Source organism: Rousettus aegyptiacus, unplaced genomic scaffold (assembly GCF_014176215.1).
Source record: "Rousettus aegyptiacus isolate mRouAeg1 unplaced genomic scaffold, mRouAeg1.p scaffold_m13_p_14, whole genome shotgun sequence".
Lineage (NCBI taxonomy): Eukaryota > Metazoa > Chordata > Mammalia > Chiroptera > Pteropodidae > Rousettus > Rousettus aegyptiacus.
This window is the reverse complement of record NW_023416289.1, coordinates 12,817,957-12,833,975: the sequence shown is the minus strand read 5'-3', so window position 1 is coordinate 12,833,975 and position 16,019 is coordinate 12,817,957. Positions and strand designations below refer to the sequence as shown.

The 16,019-nt window shown below is 36.3% G+C and overlaps 1 protein-coding gene across 1 annotated transcript in view; it reads left to right on the top strand.

The window, feature by feature from the left end:
* Positions 1–16,019, top strand: part of SNTB2 (syntrophin beta 2) — a 79,787-nt gene that overhangs the window by 54,352 nt on the left and 9,416 nt on the right. Inside the window, exon 5 of the mRNA XM_016164730.2 lies at positions 7,200–7,396. Within this exon, the coding sequence (XP_016020216.2) occupies positions 7,200–7,396 (197 nt within the window). The remainder of the gene's footprint in view (positions 1–7,199; positions 7,397–16,019) is intronic.

Here is a 16,019-nt window from a genome sequence, read left to right as displayed (position 1 = left end):
ATGGGACAAAAGCTGCTAAAGCGCCTTTGGATGAGCTCATCTGGCCTCCCCGCTAAAGGGGGCCTTTTGGCGGTATGTTCTAACCAACTGCAGCACAGCAAGACTCCAGCAGCTGGTTTGAATTAGATTTCCTCTGCCAAGTATTTCATAATCAGATCTGTAGGAAAAATTCTACATTTTATATTATTTAATGTCTGACTTGGGATTAGCAATCAAACTGAATATGGTAGATTACACCCTGCCACTTTCCCCACCCTCTCTTACTTGGATCATATTCTCACTTGGAGTAATTTTGAAACATTTAATTCTGCTGAGATAGCTAATGTTTAACTAGCATGATGGTTCTATGGATGGAAATTATTCAGTGAGAGGGTTCTCAAAGTCTATTTCATGGACCCTGGGGGGTCCCCTCTTTAGAAGGTCTATAAGTTCAAAACTATTACTAAGATGTTTGCTTTTTTTCACTATTGACATTTGCACTGAGGGTTGGTAAAATGGCTAATACCTTAGCATGAATCAAGGCAGACAGCACCAAACTGTACGGACTAGCAGGGAGGGAAGTGCCAATTTAACCTCAGAATGTCTTTGATGAAGCAGACAAAATCATTAGTTTTATTTTATCTCAATCATTGAGTATTCATCTTTTTAATATTCTGTAAGATGGAATGGGAAGTACAGAGCTCTTCTGCTGCATATTAAAGCATGATGGTTGTCTCAAAAGCACGTGTATAGTTGAGTTATGAGCAGAACTGGCAGTTTTTTTTAAGGAATACCATTTTTTACTTGACATAACAACTGGCTGACAAACTATGGTTAGTGATATTTAGGTATTTATCAGACATTTTCTCTAAAATGACCAAAATGAATTTGTCACTTATGAAAAACATGGATAGCATTTGTTGCCAATTATAAAATTCTAGCTTTCAAACAAAAATTAGAATTCTGGAAAATTTATATCTCTCACTGTGAGCTTGACAGCTTCCCTATACCTAAAGAATTTTCTGATGAGGTCAGTAGTGATATTAACAAATGTGACTTCTTGATATTATAGAATGCAATCCTTTTAACATTTGGAAAATCTGCATAATTCAGTGAAAAAATATTTCTCTAATGACCAATATATGATGTTACAAAATCATGGGAGGATATAAAAAAGATACATTCAAAGTACAGGAGAGACCAGTGGATTTTTAATGTAGCAGAATATAAAAATTTTATTGATAAGGTTTCAGATTCTCCATTGTAACTAACCTTTAATAAACCACTTGTTGAGTTTTGGTTTGGTGGGCAGAAGGATATCCACAAATATCTGAAAAGGTTATTAAAATACTACTTCCTTTTCTAACTATATACTGTATGAGGCTGGGATTTCTTCATATACTTCAACTATATAGTGCAACAGAATACAGAAGCAGATATGAGAATTAAGCTATCTTTCATTAAGCTGGATATTAAAGAGATTTGCAAAAAATTTAAATCAATGCCATACTTCACATTAATTTCTTTTTGTTTTGGAAAATATTATTTTAAATAAAACCAAGTTATTTCTGTTAAGATGTAACAGGTTTGTTTTTTTATTTTTAAGTGAAATAATAAAATTTTTTTAATTTCTTAGTTTTAATTTCTAATTGTAGTAAATATCAATAAATATAACCCAAAAGGGGTTTTGGAGTACTCAGTAGTCTTTAAGAGTATAGAAGGGTACTCAGACCAAAAAGTTGACAAACCTTTAGTTTATTGCTTCTCAACTGTGGCTATATACTTGAACCGTCAGGAGAAATTTTAATAAAATAAAGTTGACTGGGCTCCACCCTAGACCAGTTAAATCTAAATTTTTGAGTATGTAAGCCAGGCATCAGTAATTTTTCAAAGCTATGGACCAGGTGATTCCAGTGTACAGCCAGGTTTGAGAGGTATAGCAATTAACTTGGCTAAACCAGTCGGTAGATTAAAACAAACTGCCTTTTCCTTGAGAGACACACTCTTCCCTTTTATCTGAACCAATAGCAACTCCCTGAAAACTAAAGGAAATGGAAAGGAGCATCCATTTGCTCTTAGATGGTTCTTGCTCAGGTTATTAGAAGAGCGAAAGAAGGAACCAACAAATTTGTAGAAAAATATTACAGGCATACAGCCTACAATGAAGCCAAGAACAAGTCATTTTATTTATTTCTCTTTGTTGTACATTCATTCCTCAACCGAGTTTTTTAAAATCCTGTATGTAAAACATTGTGTACTGGATTTCTTATAAGTGAGGAAGTATGTTTGTTCTGTTATACTGATCTACTTAGAACTTCTTAAATATAGTGAAAATAACTTTTGGAAGAAGTGAATAAATTACACTATATTAAATGGTTGTCATGAAACAAAACATGGAATAGTTTAATGACTTGAAGGAAAATTGTTGTTCTCATGTTTATTCCACATGTATACATTACTGTTATTTTTTTTTAGCAGCTTCATTGAGATATAACTCATATACCATATGATTCACCCATTTAAAGTGTAATATTTAATGATTTTTATTATGTTCACAGAGTTGTGCAGCCATCACCACAATCAATGTTAGGACACCGTTACCCCCAAAAGAAGCTCCTTACACATTAGCAGTCACTCATGTTCCCCTCCTTTAGCCCTAGGCAACCACAAATCTACTTTCTGCCTCTATAGATTTGCCTGTTCCATATAAATGGAATCATACATTTGTAACCCTTTATTTCTGGCTTGTTTCACTTAGCATAATTTTTTCAAAGTTCATCCATATTCTAGCATGTGCCACAACTTTATTCCTTTTTATGGCTACATTTTCTTTATTCATCAGTTAATGGACATTTGGGTTGTTTCTATTTTTTGGCTATTATGAATAATACCGTATAAACATTTGTGAGCAAGTTTTTGTGCTAACATAAGTTTTTAGTTTTCCTGGGTACAAACCAATTAATAGCTGATAGCTATCCTAGACTTAATATTTCTAAAAACAAATCTTGTGCTGTTCTTCCTGTACTCTTCTCCATTAAATAAATGGCATTTTTCCATTTGCACACATTAATGTTCAGGTTTTGGTATGGATGCACATTTTTAACTCATCTAGGTAAACACCAAAGAATGCGATTGCTAGATCATATGGTAAGAGTATGTTTCGTTTTGTAAGAAACTTCCAAATTGTCTTCTAAAGTGGCTGTACCACTTGCATTCCATCATGCAGTGAATAAGAGTTCCCATAAGTCTACATCCTTTTCAGCACTTGGTGCTGTCAGTGTGGTGGTATGTCATTGTTTTAATTTATAATTTCCTTATAAAATCTTTTCATATGCTTATTTACTATCTCTATATCATCTTTGCTAAGGTATCTGTTCAGATCTTTTGCCCATTTTTTTTTTTTAGTTTTGCTAATTCCAGAGGTTTTTTAGTAAAATTGTGGTAATAAACATATAACATAAAATTTACCACTTTAACCATTTTTAAGTGTACTGTAATGTTAACTATACATACATGGTTGTGCAAAACAGATCCCTAGCACTTTCTCATCTTGCGAAACACTCTTTTTCCCCCTTCAGCCCAGTCTTTAGTAACCACTTCTGTTTCTCTGAATCTGACTAATTGGAGTCAGGCAGCGTTCGTCTTTGTGACTGGCTTATTTCACTTGGTATAATGTCCTCAAGGTTCATGCATGTTGTAGTATATGACAGGATTTCCTTCTTTTTAAGGCTGAATAGTATTCGTGTGTGTGTGTGTGTGTGTGTGTGTGTGTGTGTGTGTGTGTATACACACCATATTTTCTTTAGCCATTCATCTGTCACTAGACATTTAGGTTGCTTTTACCTCTTGGCTATTGTGGATAGTGCTACAGTGCACATGGGTGTGAAATATCTCTTCGAGAGCCTGTTTTCAGTTCTTTTGAATATATACCAAAAAGTGGGTCTTTAGTCCATTTTTTTAACTGGGTTTTTTTCTTATTGTTGAGTGTTAAGAGTTCTTTCTATATTTTGGGTACCAGTTCTTTATCATATGTGTGTTTTTCATATTTTTTTTCTCCTCTATGACTTGTCTTTTCATTTTCTTATCAATGTCTTTGAAAAAGGAGAAATTTTCAATTAATGAAGTCCGACTTACTGATTTTTTTCTTTCATGGATCGTACTTTTAGTGTTGTATTTTTTTAGATCACCTACATTTTCTCTTAAGATGTCTTCTAGATGTTATATACATTTGTGTTTTACATTTAAATCTAAGATCCATTTCGAATTGACTTTTGTGAAAAGTGTGAAGTCTTCCAAAACAGAAAGCACCAGGTCCAGATGAGTTCACTGGTGAATTCTACCAAACATTTAAGGAAGAAATGTCTTACAATCCCTTTCAGAGGATAAAAGCAGAAGCAATACTTCCGAACTTATTCTATTAGGCCAGCATTACCCTAATACCAAAACCGGACAGGCATTACAAGAAAAGAAAACTTCAGACCAATATCTTTCATGAACATAGATGCAAAAATCTGCAACAAAATATGAGCAAATCAAATCTGAAAAAGTATAAAAAGAATTATACACCACAACCAAATGGGATTTATTTTATGTATACAAGCCTTGCAACATTCAAAAATCAATTAATGTAGTTCATCATACAAACAAGTTAAAGAAAAACAATCACATGATCATAGTAAGAGATGCAGAAAAACATTTAACAAAATCCAACACCCATTAATGATAAAAATTCTCAGTAAAATAGGAATAGAAGAGAACTTTCTCAACTTGATAAAAACTATGTACAAAAAATCTATAGCTAACATCAGACTTAGTGGTGACAAGCACAAAGCTTTCCCACCAGGATGATGTACAAGGCAAGGGTGCCCCCTCTTGCCACTCCTTCAACATCATACTGGAAGTCCTTGCTAATGCAATAAAACAAGAAAAGGAAGTAAAAGTATACAGATTGAAAAGGAAGACATAAAACTTTCTTTGTTCGCAGATGACATGATCATCTATTTAGAAAATCCTAAAGAATCAACAAAAACACTCCTGGAACTAATAAGCAATTATAGCAAGGTTTCAGGATACAAGGTTAATATATAAAAGTCAACTACTTTTCTATATACTAACAGTGAAGAGGTGGAATTTGAAATTAAAAACACAATGCCATCTTCCTTAGGACCCTCCAAAATGAAATGCTTAGGTGTAAATCTAACAAAATATGTTCAAGATATGTAGGAAGGAAACTATAAAACTCATAAATAAAATCAAAGAAGAACTATATAAATGGAGAGATATTTCATTTCCATGTTTATGGATAGGAAGATTTAAATATTGTCAAGGTGTCAGTTCTTCCCAAATTGATCTGTAGATGCAATGCAACCCCAATAAAAATTATAGCAAGTTGTTTTGTGGATATTGACAAACTGATTCTAAAATTTTGATAGAGAGGAAATGACCCAGAATAGCTAACACAGTATGGAAGAAGAATGAAATTGGAAGACTATCACTACTCAACTTCAAGACTTGATGTAAAACTACACTAATCAAGACAGTGCAGTTTTGGCAAAATATAAGATAAATAGATCAACGAAATAGAATGAAGAGCTCAGAATTAGATATTTATAACTATAGCCAACTGATCTTTGGCAAAGGAGCAAAGGCAATACAATGGAGCAAAAATAGAGTCTTCAACAAGTGGTAAAGGAACAATTAGATGTCCACATGCAAAAAAAAAAAAAAAGAATATAAACACAGATCTTACACCCTTTACAAAATTAACTCAAAATGGATCATAGACCTAAATGTAAAATCCAAAACTATAAAACTCCTAGGAGATAATGTGGGAGAAAACCTGTATGACCTTGTATATGGCAATGGCCTTTTTAGATACAATACCAAAGGCATCCATGAAAGAAATAACTGATGAGCTGCACTTTATTAAAATTAAAGATTTCTTCTCTGTGAAGAACAATATGAAGAGAATCAGAAGACATACCACAGACTGGGAAAAATATTCACAAAAGACACATCTGATAAAAGACTATTATCCATAATATACAAAGAACTCTTAAAGCTCAATAATAAGAAAAGAAATAACTCAATTAAAAAATGGGTCAAGGACCTTAACAGGCACTTTACTGAAGAAAATATTGAGATGGCAAATAAGAATATGGAATTATGCTCCACATCATATATCATCAGGGAAATGCAATTTAAATCAACAGTGAGATACCACTACACACTTATTAGAATGGCCAATATCCAGAGCAATGACAACAGCAAATGCTGGTGAGGATGTGGAAAAACAGGAATTCTCATACATTGCTAGTGAGGATGCAAAATGGTATGGCTACTTTGGGAGACAGTTTGGCATTTTCCTACAAACATACTCTTACCATACAAGCCAGCAATTACACTCCAATGGAGTTGTAAACTTGTGTTCACACAAAAAGCTGCACCAAGTTTTTTATAGCAATTTTATGCATCATCGTCAAAACATAGAAGCAACCAAGATGTCTTTCAGTAGGTGAACAGAAATAAACTTGCTGGTACATCCAGACAATGAAATGTTATTCAAGCCATGAAAATACATGGAGGAACTTTAAATGCATATTGCTAAGCAAATGAAACAAATCTGACAAGGCTACATATTGTATGACTTCAACGATATGAATTCCTAGGAAAGGCCAAACATTGGTGACAAAACGATGAGTGGTTGCTGGGGAGGGAGAGGATGAATAGGCAGGGATTTTTAGGACAGTGAAAATACTCTATGATATTATAATGATGGAAATGTCATCATACATTTGTCCAATTGTATAGAATGTATAACACCAAGAGTAAACCCTAAAGTAATCTGGGGGCTTTGAATGATTATGATGTGTCAATGTAGGTTCATCCTGGTCAAAAATGTACTGTACTGGTGAATAATGTTGATATCGAGGGTGGCTATGCCTGTGTGTGGGCTTATCATCTCCTAATCGACACTGAATCATTTTTTGGTATGCATAGCCTCTTGGGAGCATAAAAATGCCTTGGGCCACCAGCCCAGGGTTCTGCCCATCATTTTATTGGAAAACAGAATAGTATCTACTTAAAATACCATAATCTTATTTTGAAATATAATTTTCCAAACACTGCTGGTGGCTTTTATAATTTTCTATGTGTCAATCAGCAACATTTTCCTCTGACAATGCGGTAATTACTTTTGATCTTTGCTCTGTTTGCACTAGGTTGGTTCATTCAGGCTCTGGATGTCGATCACCCTCACTTGGATCTGACCTTACATTTGCTACCAGGACAGGCTCTCGGCAGGGCATTGAGATGCATCTCTTCAGGGTTGAGACACATCGGGATCTGTCCACCTGGACCAGGATGCTGGTTCAAGGCTGCCACACTGCTGCCGAGCTGATCAAGGAAGTCTCTCTAGGTATACATCCTGGCATTTCATTTCTAATAGTATTAAGTGGAACTGTTATACATACTTTATTTTAAAGTAAAAACCATTATTTGTGCCAGGCTTAAAAATGTTCTGGAATATGACAGCTTAAAGTGATGATGATGGGAAGAAACCTGGTTTCTTTGTTTCAGTAGCAGAGTTTTCCTAAACTTTGTACATGTCTCTGAACACATTCATAAACCCTGTGTACAAGATGGCAGTTTTACTGTTCAGCATTTTAATCTGTATTTAATAGCATAAGGAAGGACTCATTTACTAAGTACTAGATGCACTGACCCTCTATTTAAGAAGATTTGGAATCTAGGATATGGATAAACACCCTTATAATAAGGATATCTGGCAGAGTTTATGGTAATAGCAAAATAAAGAATGAGGAATAGGAGTTTCTCTTCAAAAGTTTGAAATTATGTGCCTAAAATACTAAAATAAGCATCTAAAGGAAATAAGCCTATTGGTCTCTTTTCATTCTTGAAGCGCCCTCTTGTGGTTAGTCTATATGAATTTGGGGGTATGGTTTCGTAAGTACATATTTGTGTGTATGTATTGTGTACTACATATATGTGCAGATATTTCCAGATTGCTTTTAATTTTAGCAAGAACAGAATAGTCAAAATGAAGATACAATTACGTTTCTAATACAGTTCAAATTACTTTGAATATCTTGTTTATAAGTTGGTTTAATTTTGCTTCTTTTATCTGTGATTTTATTATACACCCAGTTTTAACAGAATTTACATAAAAAGAGAAAATGTTTCAAGAGCAGAATATCTTGTGGTTTATCTTCCTTTATGTTGCCTTTTGAAAGTGAGGGAGCTGTATGGCTTTAGGACTGCATAGGCACCGGGGACAGTTTTTATAATATTGTCAAGATGACACATTTCCTCATCTATTTAGGACCTGCTTGATATTTTCCTCACACCCACAATGATGATTCAAGCAATGACACCGATGACTAGTAAGAACCCACCATAGATTTGGACCAGAGCTACCACATCCACATTGTCTTTCTCACTTGTCTGTCTCCGGCCTGTTTTCTCTCTTGAGTGGTTGGTCACCACATTAAGGGCTATGGGACTTTGGTTTTTGTTTTTGCCACGGAATGTGCTTTCTGGGATAGGTGAGTCCTCAGGATGAACGTCTGTGATGCACTGTATTCCTGTCGGGAGCCCAGGGGTTCAGGGTGGCACATTCCTCAGGCCCTTCACTGGCATCTGGGGCCATCCTATCTTCTCTGATGATCCAGAAAGACATGCTTCCCAAAACAAAGTATGCAACTTGGATTTTTAACATTTTTTTAAGTTTTGTGTTATTTCCTTGGTTTCTGGCAACTAAACTTCACATTGCAGGAAATCAAAATCTATCCAGTCTGTGGCTCACAGGTGTTTAAATATAGATGGCTTGAGGAGAAGGAGAATAAGACCCAGTCAATTCCTTCTATTTTTAAATAAACAAAAGAAACATATTTTTAGGGAATTTTAAACTTATTTTTTTTCATTCACAGCTGTATTTTAATATTACTGTGCTAATACTTTCATTTCCACAATTCAGGTCAAGTGATATGCTGTACCTATTAATCACTTACTCTGTATTTAGAGCTGTGCCAGATATGTTAAACTGGCTGAAGGTAAATTGCTTTTATGAGAGACAGAGTTTCTTTAAAATTTGTGTGTGTTTGTACGCGTGTGCGCATGCACACATAATCATATGTGCACACACTTAGTCTGTTATGTCTTAATATGTGTATCCTTAGTGTGTACATCCACATATATATACACATACATAAGAGAGCACACATCCTTCAGATACATGTTAACCTTCTGTTAAATTGTCAGGAGATTCAGAAAGATTCATTTCAAACTATAATTGTGGCACATTGTACCTCAAATTCAGATATGATGGCCTAAAGAAAGTCAAGAAGTTGACAAAAAGAAATCAGTTAAACTGTTTAGTTTTTCTTATGTGTTTGTCCATTTAGAAAAATTTCAGTGACTACCTACAAGATTTGACTAATGAATGAATACATGATTTTCATAAGGTTTAGTTTTAAACCTTGATTAGATTATAGTTGTAGTAGAATTGATCAGTGATGCTTCTGGTACACCAGGACTTTTCCTTCTAGCAAATACAGATTTCATGATGACTAAGCAGATAATGCAGATAACTCCCTTAGGTACAAACAATCATTTTCCATTTGTCACAGGAATTGAAAATACAAAAATATATTCTGTGTGTAGTTGAAGATACTTTACATTTCTCTAGCTTTGGTGGTATGAAGACTGAGAAGTAGTAGATATAGGAGCTACATTAGTAAGTATGCAGAAAATCTACAAGAGAATAAGAAACATGGGCATTTAGAGGTAATTTATATTGTTAGCATACGTGAGGAAAGAGTTTGCTGTAACTGTGTTCTCAATTTCAGAGAAATTCTCTTGAATCCCTTTTTATTCATCTACTCAGCAAATATTGATTGAGTGTATTCTTTGTGCTTTAACTGAGTATACTAAAACAAATAATGTAGGCATAACCCCTATCTTTGAAGTAGGAAGGACAGAAATAGAAAGAATAGTAGTTACATATCAGGGTCTTACAAGTCATAAATGAAATAGCTGTTATCTGATTCTAACAGGCAGCGCTCTAAGGCAAGTTTTATTACCTCCATTTTCAAGCTGAAAGAACTGAGGTTAGTGTGGCTGGGACTTGAGCTGGCTCTGACTCCAAAATCAGTGTCTCAGGCCCCTGGATTCCCTTCTCTAAATGACTCATTCTAACGGTCAGATTAAACTTCCGGAAGACATATACATAATTAGTTTCTCTTAATTCATTAAATCGACAAATATTTACAGAGTATTTTATTGTTTACAAAGCCCCATGCTTTGTAATAAGGGAAGTTAAAATAAATAAGCCCTACTTCGTGCCTTTGACAAAAAAACTTTAAGAAAGGAACAGAGTGTCATGTTCTTTGTAACCCAGAGTGTGATTAGCCTGTTGATTATACTTGACAGACGGGCTTTTCCTATGTGCAGTAACAGAATATTGCCCCAGTCTTTCTCTGAGAGAGTCTTGGGCAGTCAGGCCAGGTGGAACCTGCAAAGCCCACTTCCTCTGGTTGTTCTGGAAGGCCCAGAAGAACCCACAGCACCATCCTGTAGCCGCTAAAGGGTCTTGCTGGAAACATAGGATTCCCCCCACCCCCGCCCCCTGCCAGAGCCCTCCTACGGGGTAACCAGCCCCTGAGCAGCAGAAACAGGATTCGCAGCATAGAATTTCTTTGACATTTGGGTCCTTGTCCTTCACTCTACACTGGCAACCACCAACAGTCTCTCATTGAAAAAGACACAAATTAGAAAACATAGGTTGCACTTACCAGTACTCATCTTGATGTTAACACGAATAGATTTATTATTAGTTAATGAGCCTTTTTTTTTCTTAGCTTTAATTTTTCTTTCTTTCTTTCTTTCTTTTTTTTTTTTTACTATTATGTGACTGCATAGAAAGTTATCTTTACTGTATGCCACTACACTCAACAATATCCTTGTGCTTGGAAAAAGCCATTGCCCCTTCCACTTAGCGAACAGTTAAGTCATATCCAGAGCAGAAGGAAACCAGGGTAAGTAGGGACAATAAGTGTCAGGAAAGCTAAAGGAAGAGTCTTTCAAGTAAGGAATGGCCAGCAGGGTTAAATGTATGGATTGGAATGATTTCGGTTGAAATTAACAAAAAATGCCCTCTAAAATTAAAACTAAACACTAAAGAAATACATTCTCTTACATAAAAGAAGGAGATCAACAGTAAAAGGGGTGTGGGGTGGTGTTTTCTCTTCCCAGTCACAGTTCTTTTACATCTGAGCTGGTTTGGTTCATATGCACACCCTGGACCCCTGCCAGTCACCAGGGGGGAAGCCAGGCTGACCAGCCCAGAGGCTATCTACCCTTGCAGTCGAGGTCACCCCTCCCTGAAACACATTAGGGGAAAGGGGAAACCTGAGTAAAATTGAGGTTTGGCTGTAAAGGAAGAATGGAGAAATAGAAGCTGGATAGACAGCCAGCACTGCAAGTATCAAGTAAGGCGAGGGCGGAAGAAGAGGGTTGGATTTAGCATCCTGGAGATAATTGGTGCCCTTGGGGTGAGACGCTTGGCGTGATGTCAGATTGCAGACTACTAAGGATTGAACGAGAGGTGAAACATGGATAAACTGAGTATAGACAGCTCTTTCAAGAAGTTTTGCTGTGAAGGAGAGGAAGGTGAGGAGTCGAGTAGTGGCATTTCTTCTGGAAAAGGGACAGATGGGACAGGGGAGAGGATGGCTGGAGCTGTATGTTCACACATCTTAGCTAGTGAAGTGGGCGTCACCTTTTACTCCTGAGTAAGTATTGCCATAGACATCCCTGGCTTTTACTCCATACCTAACTCTAAGCGCAATAAGAGGCTACTTTTATGTTCTTTCAATTTTCACCTCCTCTGTATTAGTTTTCTATTTATTGCTGTAACAGATTTCCATAGATTTAACATCTTAAACACTACAACTTTATCTTCTTACAATTCAGTGGATAGAAGTCCTGCACAGATCTCTGGGCTAAAATCAAGGGGCCAACAAGGTGCCATTCCCGTCTGGAAGCTCCCAAGGAGAATCCATTTCTTTGCTTTTTCCAGCCTCTAGAGGCCACCCACATTCCTCAGCTCCTGGTCTTCCCCCATCTTCAAAGCAAGCAATGTCACATCTCTCTGTGCCTCTTTTCCGTAGTTATAAATCCCTGTAATTCTCTTTTGCCTCCTTTTCCCAATTTTAAGTATCCTTGTGATTACCGTGGAACACTAAATTCTCCACGTTTGCCTCTTGTGCCTCTAGCTCTTCTCTGACTTCAGAAGCTTCTGCTTCTGGTTGTTTTTGAAATTTTTTTCCAAATTTTATTTTTGCCTCGGGCTTATTTCTTTCAAACTGTGTGATCTTGGTCAAGTCACTTAATTTCTTCTGCCTCAGTTTCTTCACAGTTCTGGAGGTTCGAAGTCTAAGATCAGGGTGCCAGCATGGTCAGGTGAGGGCTGTCTTCCAGGTCACAGACTTTTTATTGTGTGTTGTTTGCATTTTTTAAGTTGTATTCCTTGTATAACAGGAAAAACAATATTTATTTTTCTTTTTTTGCCTAAGGCACCATCAGTTAGTTTCATACACCAAAACTGTCACTATAAAGAATTTTGTAATGTTACTGACAAGTTAGGAGAAATATTAGAATTTTAGTTTGAGGATTTCCTGTTAAGTCTAGGGCTGAAAATAATAGATTGTGCTGGGACCTAAATATTGACCCTCTTGTCCTAGTCTCAATGTTTATACTTTCCCAATTAAATAAGATTAGCATAATCATCAGGAATTATACCAAAAAACAGGTATTAATGCTCTAGATCAGTGATTCTCAGCCCCAACTGCACGGTGGGAGAGCCTGGAGAACCTTTTAATAATATTGATGCATAAGTTGCAGCTCCCTAGGTTTTAATTCAGTTGACTAGGACTTTAAAAGGTCCACAGATTATTTGGACCTTTAATGGGTTGGGAACCATTACCCTAAATTTTCAAGTGAAAAACAGAATAATTTATATTATTAAGCAGCCAAAACTATTAGTTAACAAAATAAATGAATATATACAACTCTGAATATACTAAAAACCATTGAGTTGTATACTTTGGGTGAATTATAAAGCATGTGAATTACATATCAATTAAGCTATTATTAAAACGATAAATGGGTAAAATTGAAACTTTAAAGATGAAGTCATAGAATTTTTAAGTGCAGATTATTCACGATACAGGGAAATTCTTCTCAGAGAACTCTATTGAGAACGATTGAACTTGGATGAGTACATGTGGTAAACTTGAGATTCCTGGTTTTATGTGGTTGGTCTGCACGTAGGCCTTGCACCCCTACCGCCTCTCACCTGATGCCTGATCACCACCTTGGGCCTGACCCCAGCCCCAGGTTGTGGGTGGGTATTGAAGTAGCTCTCAGGAATGAGATGAATCATCGACAAGAGAGGAGGATGTCTGTCCTACATATTACTTGGTAATCAAATTTTTAAAACCCTGAAAGTTTATTACTTTAATTTTTAAATGAGTTAAAATCTTAAAGTAATTCTGGAGTACAGGACACACTCAACAAAGGGGCCGCTATTGTTATACTTTTTATTATTACTTAAGACTCAACTGAAATAACACCTGTATTAAGGCTTTTCCAGAATTAACATACCCTCCTCTCCGTTGTGCTCCTTCCCACAGTGTTGTGTCCACCTCGCACTTACTTCATTCTACTGCAACCATATTTCCTTTTCTTTCTCTCTCATCTGTCTGAACAGAAACCAACTTTTGTTCAGCTCTGTACCTCCCATCACCTAACACAGTGTCTGGCACATAATAAGTGCTGAAAACATTTTCGGTTTTCCTATATAGATTGTTGTGATTACTTGTCTGGTTACCCTGCTGCCCTGTGAGAGCAGAGGATTTTTAAAAATATGAATAAGTAAAATAATGAACAAACAAGCTACCGAACTAAGACATAACTTAAAATTTCATTGGAGAGTTAATCTTCATGTACGTTTTCTAATTATTTTGGGTCCAGTCTGATGAAGTTGCTTGCCTTACTTTCAGCTCTGCCCACATCAACCCACATTATACAAAAGGACTATAAAGCACCCAGTGCCGAGTGCCGATTGTTTATCTTCCTCTCTTGATTACCTCAAAAACTAGTCTTTCCCTTTCTTTTAAACATCAATATCTGACCTCCTGTGCTTGACTTTGAATACTGCTGTTGTGTATCTTTTTGTATTTTTGATAACTCTGTAAAGCAAAAGCAGTATATTAAATTTTTTACTGACTTATCTATAAATTGAGGTGGACAGTGTATTTATAGCCATCTGAAAGGATTTTAGTTGAATCCAGACATCAGGATGGTTATAATAAGCCTCGTGGATCATCTCAGAGCTTTGGTAATAATTAGCCCCAGATTATGTCCTATCAGAATAGGGCCACTTCTTACAGGTGCCTGCCCTACACCCACTCATGCACGTACGCACGCACGCATTAAATCAGAGTCAGAAGTTTATTTCTCTTTGGTTCATTACTTCTGAGACCCTCGGAAGGTGAGGGGTTGGGTACTTAATTACCAAATCACCATTGCCTTGACTGTTTTTATCTACTATTTAGGGAGAAACCATTTAAGACTATTAGGGACAAAATTTTTATGGCCAGTTCATAATCTCATTCAAACTTATCTGGTATTAATTAAAAGTTTTAAACAAATACAAACGCAATTTTAAACCTAGACATATCACTATGACCTTTACTTCTCTTCAGGGTTGAGGTAATCATAAACAATAGTCTGTATTTTTAAGTCACACACCGGGCACTGACACTTGCTTTCCTTTCCTTCCCTCCTGAGGGGAAACAATACTAAACAGAACATTTAAGAAATCTTTTACCCAACAAGCTTGTTGAAGGGTTAATGGCTTGCCTTTGCTAGCTGTGATCATGGGATGTCGCTGACATTACCTACAGGCACCTTCTCCATATACTGCTGCAGGAATTTAGGGAGATCCTTGTTCTTGGAGCTTCTCTTTTCTAAACTAGACCTGACCCCTCTCTTCTCATCAAACCTGAACACCACCCTTCACTATGCCCTGGTTGCCTTGATTGAGATCTCTGTTCTTTCTCCAAACCTCTTAGCCACTCACTTAAAGAGTATTGCATTGGATCACTTCTATGGGTAGTTAATTTTATCCTTGTTTTCTCCCAAGGTTCCTTTTCTGAGGGTAACTAATATTTCAAAGTCCATTGTCCAAAACTCGTCTTTGCATAGTGCTGAGAAGGGACACTGCTGATATTTATCTGTTTTTCTTTTTCCTTGTTTCCTAAACACACCAGCTGCTTTGACTAATTGAATGTTTTGACATGTCCAGTAAAAGAATTGGTCTGAGTATGAGGACTTGCTTTTTGGGAACCATTTTTTCTGTTTAAAGTGACCAAGCTTGACTCTGACCTTTTATGTGATTTTAAGTTCAACTCTTAGAGGGCTGTGTTAGTTCCCAGGTCTCAGAGGGCCTGTCACTTATAGCCCCTGTACTAAAAACAGAATTGTGCTCAAATGTTAGTGAAACAGGGATGTCAGTGTGTCTTGATGATCAAAGTTTTTTTGTCCTATCAATTCAGATGTATCCTTTGAATTTTATCTTGATTGGACTGACAGTATGATTTTTGCTAACTATAACTTTTATCTTTGATAAACATGGTCTTTATCCTCTTCCCAAATACCAGCCCCTGAAAGGCATCTCTGCCTTCTCCTTTGGTCGTTCCTTTTTCTCGCCCACTTGAAACCTACTCCCTATTCCTCACTGCCCATCCAGGTTGATCTATTCTTTAGAGCCTATCTGAAATTCCATCTCCTCCAGGAGATCTTTCTTGACTTTGGCGTATTTAGTTTGGTGTTTAGTTATAGTCGATACATTCTATCTTAACACAGTTAGGGATTTCATGTTTATACCTATTCATTTATGAGGTCCTTGAGATCAGGGACTGTGCCTCTTACCTCTCTAGTATCACACACAGGCTACT